The sequence below is a fragment of the Lepidochelys kempii genome, chromosome 6, assembly GCF_965140265.1.
Source record: "Lepidochelys kempii isolate rLepKem1 chromosome 6, rLepKem1.hap2, whole genome shotgun sequence".
NCBI lineage: Eukaryota > Metazoa > Chordata > Testudines > Cheloniidae > Lepidochelys > Lepidochelys kempii.
The window spans coordinates 103,401,400-103,414,122 of record NC_133261.1 but is presented as its reverse complement, the minus strand read 5'-3'; the positions used below and the strand labels follow the sequence as shown (position 1 = coordinate 103,414,122).

Genomic DNA, 12,723 nt, shown 5'->3' with positions numbered 1-12,723 from the left:
AGAAAAATTATATCACAAAGGGATGCAATTATTTTAATTATGTATTTCCCTCTGTTTCTCATAGGATGATTATTTCAGAGCAAACGTATGGTATAATGTGCAATGTCTAGCTAACAAAGAGAGCTATGAAGGTGAGAAGTTCAGATGTGAAAATTTTTAAATCTGTGAAATGGGAGAAAAGGAAAAAAAGTAAAGCCTAGTTAGGAACTGAGTTGTGTTCGGGTTAATCACTTAACCTGGGGTTTTCACAGGAGCCAAAGGGAGTTAGGCATCCATATCCCACTGAATTTCCATGGCATTTGGGCACCAAATTCCCTTAGGATCTTCTGAAAATCCCAGCCTTAACTATAAAGTGTCTTTAGTTTAGGGGCTGATCCCCCCCCAACCATTCTCCCACAACTTATCCAGCCATGAAAAACGCTAAAAAACAGTAGAAGTGCTGTGGTGGTTCTTTGAGTGGTGTCCCTGTGGATACTCCACTTCAGGTGCACGTGTGTCTGCACCTTTGATGGGAGATTTTTGGTAACAGTGCCTGTTCTGCCCGTGCCTGTGCTCACACGTCCTTGTGCCACACACCAAGGCTGCATGGGCAAACGGTCCTCGATTCCTTCTCAACCACCTGCATCCAGAGATGGGGTCTAGTATGTGCCTGTTTGTTGGAATGTTTCTTTTCGTTTCTTTTCTTTTCTTAAAATATGTACACGTGCATGCGTGCACACACACGCACTTTTGTTTTCTTTTTCTTTTTCCCCTGTTGAGGGGTTTGAACAACTTTTTCTTTTGTTGGTGATGCTGGGCTCCCTGGGATGTAAAAGGCCCCTCTCTTGTCGACAAGCAATCCCTGTTAGTGACAGGCATTCCCACTGCATTCGTTGTTTGGGAGAGTCTCACATTCCCAGCAAGTGTAAAATCTGCTTTTCTTTTAAGGGAAGATGCTGTAAAAACAGGGAAATTAAGTAGAGATTATTAATAATGGAGCATGCCTTAAGACTGGCTTTGGACCCAAGTACAAAAAACCCCCTGTACAGGGATCTTCTGTCTGTCAGTGCCCTGTCGTCATTGAGATCACAGTGATCGAGAGCTTCCAAGGGGAACACAGCAACAAAACCCCGGTCTCCAACACTCTCTGTAAGGGACCGGGGCTAGACAGTCTGGCCTAGCAGTCACAGCTGGGCTGGAGTCCACAAGTGTCAGGGACTGTAGTCAGTGAGCATGAGTCACAGGAATTTCTAAAGCTGGGTTCATTAGGCAAGAATCTGTGTCAAAGTGAGGTTAAGATCAGAGACCGGAGATCAGAGGTAATACCAGGCAAGAGTCAGGGTCAGAGTCGGGCTGAAATCGGAGGCTGGAGTTCAGGAAACAATGTGAGGTCCAGAGTCGTAGCAGGCCCAAAAGCTGTGGTGTTGCCCAGACAACTTCCTGGGGCATTCTCCAGAATTAAATAGGATGATTGGCCAATCAGAGGGCCGCAAGGTACTGTCACTCTGGCTCCCTTGGGAGGTACTTCCTGTGGCAACTATTCTCCACAGTGCTTCCTGGGGTCCTGGTGGCCCTGTGGGAACATCAGCCATCACTGGCTCTACAGACCAGGGGTTTAGCCCCCGCATCCTAATGCTCTCCTTGATTACAGTACTGATTACCACACTGCCAGTACTTAGAGCTTCCCACTCCAAGTATAAGGAAGGGGATAAGAGGAGCAAAACAATGGAGAGTTCATCATTAAAGAAGATCCGATCCCCAGAGACCTCAGGACCCAAGAGGAGTGCTAGTGAAGCTCCGAGTATTAAGCATGTTAAGTCTTCAGCTAAGTCCCATACTTCTTTGGTTAAGGGCTTGGTATCAAAGACTACTACTAACAAGAGACTGAATCTTCAACCTCCTTAGTGCCGCCATTAGTGCCTCGCACAGCGGCCTCTGCAATGTCATTGGTGCCAGTACCAAGTTCTGTTCTGCTGCAGGAATTCTGGTAGCTGAAAGACCTTATGGTACCAGATGAGCCTGAGTCTCCTCTTCTTGCAAGCTCTGGATGCTTCTCAGTACTGAAATTGGCCGGGTCACTGACTGCTCATGTTTCTGGGAGACCTACATCTTGGACTATCCATGAGGAGGAGTTGTCACGTTCGATACAATCTTTGGAGGAGCATTCTGACTCAGACTCTGTACTTCCTGCCCTCTGGGGAAGACCTGAGAGAGAAAACAAAGGAAATCAGCTGTTGCCACCAGCTAATTAAACGTGCATAAACCTCTTAGGACACAAAATCCAATCCTGTTCTTAAAAAAGGTAAATTTTATTAAAAACAAAAAGAAAGAAAATACATTGAGAACTCAGGCTATTGCTAGATATAAAAAACCCACTTACAAAAATTCAGCATCAAGAATGACCTTCTTGAGGACCAGCTTAAAGGTTACAAGCAAAACAAAAGCATTTTGGGTTAGCACTGAGGAGTCCACAAGCCATAAAGAAATAAACCTAACTGTGTCTTCCTAGACATTTCCTGATCTACTTACATATCTGGAGGTTTCAAATGAGTAGTTTCTAGGTATGATTCAGATGATTTTTCATACCTGTCCCCAAGCTTCTTACACCATAGTTGCATTCCCTTTTCTCTGGGAGAACAACAGAGACAGACAGACAAAGGGGAAGTTTTTTCCCAGTTTTAAAAAGTTCTAGCCTTCCCATTGGCTCTTTTTTGGTCAGGTGCCCACTCCCTTTCTTTTACCTATGCAGGGAGACTTTTTAACCTTTTATAGGTAAAGCAAGTAAAGAACAACTACAGTAACTCCTCACTTAAAGTTGTCCCGATTAACATTGTTTTGTTGTTATGTTGCTGATCAATTACAGAACATGCTTGTTTAAAGTTGTGCAATGCTCCCTTATAACATTGTTTGGCAGCTGCCTGCTTTATCCACTGATTGCAGGAAGAGCAGCCCATTGGAGCTAGTGGTGGGGGCTTGGAACCAGGGTGGACCGGCAGCCTCCCGCTCCCCTAAATTCCCTGTGTGGCAGCCGCCCCAGGCTATCAATTGCTGGGAAGTTCAGCTGTCCCTCCCCACACTGCCATGTGCTGCTCCTGCCCTCTGCCTTGGAGCTGCTCCCGGGAGCCTCCTGCTTGGTGTGCAGGGTGGGCGCCCCGCTTACCCCATCTCTGTAGAGCAGGGAGGACACGACAGGGCTCAGGACAGGATCAACATGCTGATCTAATTAAAAAGGTAATGTACTTAGAGTGGCGTCAGCATACTTAAAGGGGCAATGCGCATCTCTCTTTCTCTCACACACAGGGTGTGTGTCTCTGTGTCTGTCTGCCATGTTGTCTCCCCTCCCTCCATTCCTGCTGCCTTGTAGAGTGTGAGGCTACATTAACAACGTGTTTCAGAGTAACAGCCGTGTTAGTCTGTATTCGCAAAAAGAAAAGGAGTACTTGTGGCACCTTAGAGACTAACCAATTTATTTGAGCATGAGCTTTCGTGAGTTACAGCTCACTTAGAATCATAGAATATCAGGGTTGGAAGGGACCTCAGGAGGTCATCTAGTCCAACCCCCTGCTCAAAAGCAGGACCCATCGCCAATTAAATCATCCCAGCCAGAGCTTTGTCAAGCCTGACCTTAAAAACTTCTAAGGAAGGAGATTCCACCACCTCCCTAGGTAACGCATTCCAGTGTTTCACCACCCTCCTAGTGAAAAAGTTTTTCCTAATATCCAACCTAAACCTCCCCCACTGCAACTTGAGACCATTACTCCTTGTCCTGTCCTCTTCCACCACTGAGAATAGTCTAGAACCATCCTCTCTGGAACCACCTCTCAGGTAGTTGAAAGCAGCTATCAAATCCCCCCTCATTCTTCTCTTCCGCAGACTAAACAATCCCAGTTCCCTCAGCCTCTCCTCATAAGTCATGTGTTCCAAACCCCTAATCATTTTTGTTGCCCTTCGCTGGACTCTTTCCAATTTATCCACATCCTTCTTGTAGTGTGGGGCCCAAAACTGGACACAGTACTCCAGATGAGGCCTCACCAATGTCGAACAGAGGGGGACGATCATGTCCCTCGATCTGCTCGCTGTGCCCCTACTTATACATCCCAAAATGCCATTGGCCTTCTTGGCAACAAGGGTACACTGTTGACTCATATCCAGCTTCTCGTCCACTGTCACCCCTAGGTTCTTTTCTGCAGAACTGCTGCCTAGCCATTCGGTCCCTAGTCTGTAGCTGTGCATTGGGTTCTTCCGTCCTAAGTGCAGGACCCTGCACTTATCCTTATTGAACCTCATCAGATTTCTTTTGGCCCAATCCTACAATTTGTCTAGGTCCCTCTGTATCCTATCCCTGCCCTCCAGCGTATCTACCACTCCTCCCAGTTCAGTATCATCCGCAAATTTGCTGAGAGTGCAATCCACACCATCCTCCAGATCATTTATGAAGATATTGAACAAAACCGGCCCCAGAACCGACCCCGGGGCACTCCACTTGACACCGGCTGCCAACTAGACATGGAGCCATTGATCACTACCCGTTGAGCCCGACAATCTAGCCAACTTTTTACCCACCTTATAGTGCATTCATCCAGCCCGTACTTCTTTAACTTGCTGACAAGAATACTGTGGGAGACAGTATTCACTTCATCGGATGCATACCGTGGAAACTGCAGTAGACATTATATACACACAGAGACCATGAAACAATACCCCCTCCCACCCCACTGTCCTGCTGGTAATAGCTTATCTAAAGTGATCATCAAGTTGGGCCATTTCGAGCACAAATCCAGGTTTTCTCACCCTCCGCCCTCCCCACACACAAACTCACTCTCCTGCTGGTAATAGCCCATCCAAAGTGACCATTCTCTTCACAATGTGTATGATAATCAAGGTGGGCCTTTTCCTGCACAAATCCAGGTTCTCTCACCCCCCTCCAAAAACCACACACAAACTCAATCTCCTGCTGGTAATAGCTTATCCAAAGTGACCACTCTCCCTACAATGTGCATGATAATCAAGGTGGGCCATTTCCAGCATAAATCCAGGTTTTCTCACCCCCCCGCCCCATACACACACAAACTCACTCTCCTGCTGGTAATAGCTCATCCAAAGTGACCACTCTCCCTACAATGTGCATGGTAATCAAGGTGGGTCATTTCCAGCACAGATCCAGGCTTTCTCACTCCTCTCCCCCCCCCCCGGGAACACACACACACACACACACACATAAACTCACTCTCCTGCTGGCAATAGCTCATCCAAACTGACCACTCTCCAAGTTTAAATCCAAGTTTAACCAGAACGTCTGGGGGGGGGGGGTAGGAAAAAGCAAGGGGAAATAGGCTACCTTGCATAATGACTTAGCCACTCCCAGTCTCTACTTAAGCCTAAATTAATAGTATCCAATTTGCAAATGAATTCCAATTCAGCAGTTTCTCGCTGGAGTCTGGATTTGAAGTTTTTTTGTTGTAAGATAGTGACCTTCATGTCGGTGATTGCGTGACCAGAGAGATTGAAGTGTTCTCCGACTGGTTTATGAATGTTATAATTCTTGACATCTGATTTGTGTCCATTTATTCTTTTACGTAGAGACTGTCCAGTTTGACCAATGTAAATGGCAGAGGGGCATTGCTGGCACATGATGGCATATTATCACATTGGTGGATGTGCAGGTGAACGAGCTTCTGATAGTGTGGCTGATGTTATTAGGCCCTGTGATGGTGTCCCCTGAATAGATATGTGGGCAGAGTTGGCAATGGGCTTTCTTAACCCTTGAGGGCTCAGCCGAGTGCTAGTTCATCATTTAGCAGTAAGGCATTCCCTCGGAAATATCCGACCCTCTTCCACCCTCTGACTTCACCACCTCAACCAAGCTTCACAATCATCATTGCTGTGTACAGCATTATACTGTTTGTTTGAAACTTATAGTGTGTGTGTGTGTGTGTGTGTGTGTATATATGTATATGTAGATATATTAAAAAAATGTTAAACCCTTTACATATATAGTCTTTTGTCTGGTGAAAAACATTTCTCTGGAACCTAAACCCCCCCTATTTACATTAATTCTTATGGGGAAATTGGATTTGCTTAACATCATTTTGCTTAAAGTTGCATTTTTCAGGAACATAATTACAACGTTAAGTGAGGAGTTACTGTACTAAGAGGGATTTTTTATAGCTAACTGGAAGGCTGGGTGCCCATAAAAGGGAGCTACGCTCCCCCCTTTTCATGTATCACAGAGCTGGACTCTCAAATCCTTAGCATAATACTTGTAGCTTGAGGATTTCCAGAGATCAATCTTCTTGCCACGTCAGCCAACACAAAGAACAGGAAATTCTGTTCCTGGCAAGACTCAATCACCAACCTCTAGGAGACACTTTCCTCTTTGCATGTACAAAGGGTCTTTTCTATGCATATCCTCCAACTCCATTGCTCTTAAAGGCCATTATCAAGATCAGACAGGACCAAGCCAAAGTCATTCTGATTGCATCATAAGAACAGCCATATTGGGTCAGTCCAAAGATCCATCTAGCCCAGTATTCTGTCTTCCAACAGTGGCCAATGCCAGGTGCCACAGAGGGATTGAACAGAACAGGTAATCAAGTGATCCATCCCCTGTCACCCATTCCCAGCTTCTGGCAAACAGAGGCTAGAGACACCATCCCTGCCCATTCTGGCTAATAGCCATTGATGGACCTATCCTCCATGAGTTTATCTGGTTCTTTTTTGAACCCTGTTATAGTCTTGGCCTTCACAACATCCTCTGGCAAGGAGTTCCATCAACTTGACCATAACAAGTTTGGTTTCCTTACCTCATCAAATTTATCTCTCACACTCCATGGCAGCTCCCAATCAAACCTCGAGTGTTGTCTCAGGATGTGGATCAGACACTTCACCCCAATCCGAATGTCCTGCAACCTTGGTTCCTCCATGGGCTCTCAAGATTAGAGATCACATGTTCTTTGGAAGTACAAAAGATATTGTTAAATACCAGAAAGGAATCTGCTAGACATACTTTTCAGAAATAGAGAAGTGGTGCCATCTTTCTACTGTTTGTTTCCTCAATCTTGGATTACCTACTGGAATTGAAAAATTCAGGCCTTCCTAGTAGTTTCCATCAAGGTTCATTTAGCAGCAATAGCAGCTTTTCATGTGCCAGTAGAAGGTTTTTCAGTATTTGCTCATCCAGCCACAGCGAGATTCCTAAAAGGATTTATCAAACTTTTTCTGCAGATTAGAGCTCCTACATAGCTTTGGGATTTCAGCCTAGTTCTTAACTGTCTCATGAAACAACCCTTTGAGCCATTAACTACAGGCTCGCTGCTACATCTGTCTACAAAGGCTGCTTTCTTAGTGGCCATCACTTCTGCTCTAAACGTTGGGGTGGGGGTGTCTCTAATGGCAGATGCTCCCTTACCTTTTCCTTGGAGAACAAAGTAATCTTTATGACCTCATCCAAAGTTTTTACCTAACAGGTCTTCTGAATTTCATATCATCCAAACTATTCACCTTTCTTTTTTTTTCCCTTCAGCCACAGTCTACACAGTCGTCTGCTTTTAATGCACTAAATGTTAAGAGGACACTAGCCTTTTACTTGGATAGAACTAGGCCATTCAGGAGGTCCCCTAGACTCTTTGTTTCTACTGCAAATAGGTCTGAGGGAGCACCTGTCTCCACTCACAGACTTTGTAAGTGGATCTTTGGATGTATTATTGCCTTACGGATTAGCTGAGGTTACACCTCCTCTAAAAGTGACTGCACACTCTACGAGGTCACAGTCTACATCTGTAGCTCTACTCAAAGACATTCTGGTTGCTGAAATCTGCAGGGCTGCAACATGTTCCTTGATGCAAACGTTTTCCAACCACTATGCCCTAAATCATGCTGCAAGATCAGATGGGGTAGTAGGCAACACAGTTCTTTCTTCAGTGATGGACTCTGTTCTTAAACTCCCACCTTCTTAAAGGGTTATTGCTAGGGAGTCGCCTAAATTGGAGTTCCCCCAAGGACACTTCTCGAAGGAGGAGATGTTATTCACCTTGTATAGTAACTGGAGTTCTTCGATATGTGTCCCCGTGGGTGCTCCACTATCCATCCCCCCTTGCTTCGGAGCTGCCTTTGTGATAAAGAAGGAAATGAGAGCAGCTTGGCCACATAGACCTATATAGCCTCGATGCAGGACACAAGGATGTGTAGGACATGTGTGGGCAGAACAGCCACTGCTACCAAAAATTTCCAACCGAAGGTACAGGGACGAATGTGCCTCTAAAGTGGAGCACCACAGAGGCACACACTTCTCAAAGAACTCCAGTTACTGCCCAAGGTGAGTAACCTCTCCTGCTGCATGAGGGATAGGCAGTAGAGAGGCTGCATGGAAGGGAAACCTGAGCCTTCTCAGTGCCCTACAGCACTGCTGTGCAGCAGTTCTCTGCAAGGCAATGCAGCGGTCCTGCTGGGATGGGCAGTGAATCTATAGACTTCACAGATCCACTGATCAGAGCACTATTTAGTGGGCACAGAACAAGCAGCAGCTGCTCTTATAACCCAGACATTGCTGTAGTGGCCACATAGTGGCGGCTCTGAAACCTAGCTCCAGGTTAGGGTGACAATTCTTCCCCACGTCCCTGTGTAAAGCCCATTCACTCAAGCTTTGAAGAGGGAGCAAAAATTTAACCCAGACAATTACACACTGGTTTAAACTATTTACAGGTGTATTTGTGTAAACAGTTACAAGAGGTCCCTCATCTCCCATCCTTTGCATGAGCATATGGAGTAAAAGAGTTTTTCTAACACCAATGGATATTTTCTATGTTCTTAATTTTCATTTGTACTTGTATGTGAGTGCACAGTAGCTATTTTACACAGGCAGATTGAAATCAGCATTCCACAAATCCAGTTCACAAACTCTATTCCATGTAAATGCAGTCTATAGAGTAAGCTTGTCCATATACCAGATTTGTCATTTACCTTACTTGTTTGTTCAGTTGGTTATCATTTCCCAGATTAATAGTTCTCCTTTTATTCATTCAGTGGACTACTTAGCATAAGAGAGGGGAGTAGGGGAAAAAGGATTAAAACAGGAGGTATGGAACAGAATACAGTAGAACCTCAGTTATGAATACCAAAGTTACAAACTGACTGGTCAACCACGCACCTCATTTGGAACTGGAAGTATGCAATCGGGTAGCAGGAGAGACAACAACAAAAAAGTAAATACAGTACAGTACTGTGATAAACGTAAACTACTTAAACTTTTTTTTTTAAATAAAAGAAGATTTGACAAAGTAAGGAAACGGTTTCTGTGCTTGTTCCATTTAAATTGAGATGGTTAAACACAGCATTTTTCTTCTGCATAGTAAAATTTCAAAGCTGTATTAAGTCAAAGAACCACCATAATGTTTTGTTCAGAGTTACGAACATTTCAGATTTACAAACAACCTCCTTTCCTGAGGTGTTCATAACTCTGAGGTTCTACCGTACAGATATCTTCTTGTAGATCCACCTCCCCTCCAAACCTCTTTGTCAAGGGGAAATGAAAGAAACAATTATCCTAAAATTGCTCCCCATGTAGCTAACTGTCTTTTAGCAGTGCTTTGTGACCTTTTAGCCATTTCCTGTTCTCACTTGGTGTAATGTAGGAGATTCTAGCTTAGCAATAGAGCTTTTCACTTTTTCATTTATAGCCTTTCCAGTTATCCGTCAACTGAAAAATACTTTTCATATCTAAAAAATACAAATTTCTTTATTTTACTGCTCTGATCCTCAAACTCACAGATTTTGAAGAATTCTCCTGAGGAGAGGGACTGCCACTTAAAGGCTTCCTGTCTCTCCACTAGTGCCGAGCCAAACCCCCAGCAGCCTTCTAGGAGTTCCCTCAACCAAAGATGTTATTTAACCAGAACCCTGAAGGGGATTTTCAAATGGTGGAGGGGGACACAATGTAACTTACCTAGACTCTGGTGGGATGGAGAATCAGGTGGAACTGGAACCCTAAAGAGAACCCATGGAAGGGTCTCTATAGAGTTGGATGAAATGTGGCACATACCACAGAGGTGATAGTTCCCTTTCCAGCCTGCCTAAACCCAAATCAGCTTGTACAGGTTCCCCCTCTGAATAAGGAACAGAGTTGGTGGTGTGTGGGGAGTATAACATTTTTATTTATTTTTTTATATTCATACACATACACACACATTATATGAGCTGATATAAGCTTTTTTTTTCAAAAGTGCTGAGTATGTTCGGTACTTAGCTGTTTTGAAGAACTGGCCCCAATTCTGGGAAATCTGTCCCATAAAGATGAAACCATATTGCTCTTTTTATAAAACTATATTACAGCTATTTCATGCTGACTTTGACTTTTAGATATACCTTTTTTTTTCCCCTAGTGGATTACATTAGCCTCTTGTTCAACAAAGATAAGACATTAAGCCAGGTATGGTAGTGCAGTAAACCAGGTAAGGTTTGCATTGGTTGATCGTAACTGCAGTACTGATGCAACAGTATTCCCACTGATATCAGTCTATATTTTTTAATTTCCTATTTCTTTGCCATTTTTCTGTCTGAACATGTAAAGTCTTGATGTCACAGCTCATTAGTAAAAAGTTGGCACGCTATATCTCCCCTAGTTAGTTTCTTAGCTTTAAAATTGCTTTCCATATTAATATGCAATAACATTTAGCTCATACTATGACCCTGTTGATACTTCCATTGGGTGACATTGGTGGCCCCAGCACCAATGTGGATCTCATTAAAGTCAGTTAGGCGCCACATGGGCACAAAGGGCTGTCTTCGTGGATCTAGTTGAAGATTAAAGGGCCTAAAGTTGCAATTGTTTACTTGAGCCGCTTCCTTAATCCTCCAGGAAAATTCTCATTAACTTCCACTTACTTACTAGTTCCCATTTGTCCATATCACAGATCCAACATAGAGGTAGGCTTGGTTCCAGATGGTTGTCAATTTCTGCCCAAAAGAAGAAATCCAGGACCCGAGTAAGACTAAATCTGGTCTTGCTGAAGGGATTTGTGCGAAGGCTTGTGCAGTTTTGTTAGTCTAATGCTCACAAGCATTCTATTGAAGTCAATGGAGCTGAGCCAGTTTAAACCAGCTGAGGATCTGATCCTCCATTTTGTTCTGAAACCAAGCTTATGATACACTATATAAAAACCCATACAAACTTTCACCATATTGAGTTCCTAATCCCATATTTCCTTCCTCTTAGGTATCTACCTGTTTCTATAGTAATGATCCATATACAGAATGGTACAGTTGCTTACCCCGTAGATTTCATGGTGGAAAGACACTTTCTAGACGAGTAGTGACATTTCTTGTTGACTATCAGCAGAACACTGGAATAAGTCTTATAAATGTTCAGGTACAGTATGGAACCGCAGGCATAATTTCTGCCTCTTAACACATCTGAACTTTAATTTATAATTTAAATTAAATTGCCCATCCTTCCATGCCATTCTGTTGTTCTGTCCAAGACCATGGCTTTTGGATAAAGGATGCCAAACTGTATCGGTGATTATTAGAGGAGGGGAACTGAAACTTAGGAGATCTGAGTTCTGTCCCTGACTCTTTCACGGGTTTGCTTTTTGGGCAAGTCACTTCACCTTTCTATGCATTAGTTTCCCCATCTGTAAAATGAGGATAATAAAAATTTTATTAATCTACAGTGACATTCTCCCCTGTGCAGAAGTCCAGGGCAAGGCCTGTGTTGGATCGAAGTGGTGAATTGGCTTGGTGTTGGACTTCTGCACAAGGATGAACTTCACCTTAGTGTTTTGCAGGCCCTTTTTGAAATCCTTGCATGGAATGTGCTATAGAAGTGTGTAGTAGTAAAGGTATATTTCTCCTTTATTTCTGTATATAAAATGGGTCCTTCTTTAGGTGTGTTGCACTGAAAAAGGTTATCTGTGCAAATGGCTCTTCATGAGCAACTATATTTTGATGAGGAAAATCTAACATTTTATTGCAGTTTCCAGGGTGTCTTGTAGCACAGCTGGAAACCCAGCTCTCCTGGTTCCTAGTACTCTGCTTTATTCACAACCACTTTTCCCCCTCTTCAGAACTTAAGTTTTAATCTTTTCTAAATGCGACAAAAGCCTTTCCCTTCAATTACAAGAAATTAGGGAATGTTTCTTTTTGACCAGTCAATGAAAAGCAAAAATTTGTGCGCAGTTACACAATAATGTGCAGGTTTTCCTCTCTAAATTCTGTGTATTACTGTGTATGACATAAATTTATAACTATTTAAATGTGCTATAGATTCTTTCTCTTATGATATTCTGTATGCTAGTGTTTTAATGACTGTGCAAAAATTGTACATGTCTATAGTTAATATTTTTTTCTCTTTAGAGTAAAGCAGTGGTCTCAGTGTACAAGATAACAGACCACAAATTGAACAGACAAACAAAATTTCCAGTATTTTGGTTTCCAGACCCTACGTTTTTGCCTTTTGGAATGTTTTTTCATCCAGGAAGTCACTTTCTCTATGTTTATGGAAGCCAGGTGTGTATTTATGGGAATATATATGGAAGTGAAGTATAATTTTAATGGTGATTTTTAGGAATGAAAGATCCAGTTCTGTTCCCCTTGAGGAAATTTTGTAAAACTCCTATCGACTGCAGCAGAAGCAAGATCAAAATGAGAAACTGTCATGCATTTTCTAGCTGTGGGAAGAAATAACTTTTCTCACAGGGCCTCATTCTGTAGACCTTGGTGCCACTGAACAGTGTCTGTGAATGGTCTCAT

The 12,723-nt window shown here is 43.3% G+C and overlaps 1 protein-coding gene across 1 annotated transcript in view; it reads left to right on the top strand.

Annotated features, from left to right (window-relative positions):
* CATSPERB (cation channel sperm associated auxiliary subunit beta) overlaps positions 1 to 12,723 on the top strand; it is a 101,612-nt gene that overhangs the window by 30,392 nt on the left and 58,497 nt on the right. The window contains exons 10-13 of the mRNA XM_073350352.1: positions 65 to 131; positions 10,356 to 10,402; positions 11,189 to 11,341; positions 12,328 to 12,480. Of these exons, the coding sequence (XP_073206453.1) occupies positions 65 to 131; positions 10,356 to 10,402; positions 11,189 to 11,341; positions 12,328 to 12,480 (420 nt within the window). The remainder of the gene's footprint in view (positions 1 to 64; positions 132 to 10,355; positions 10,403 to 11,188; positions 11,342 to 12,327; positions 12,481 to 12,723) is intronic.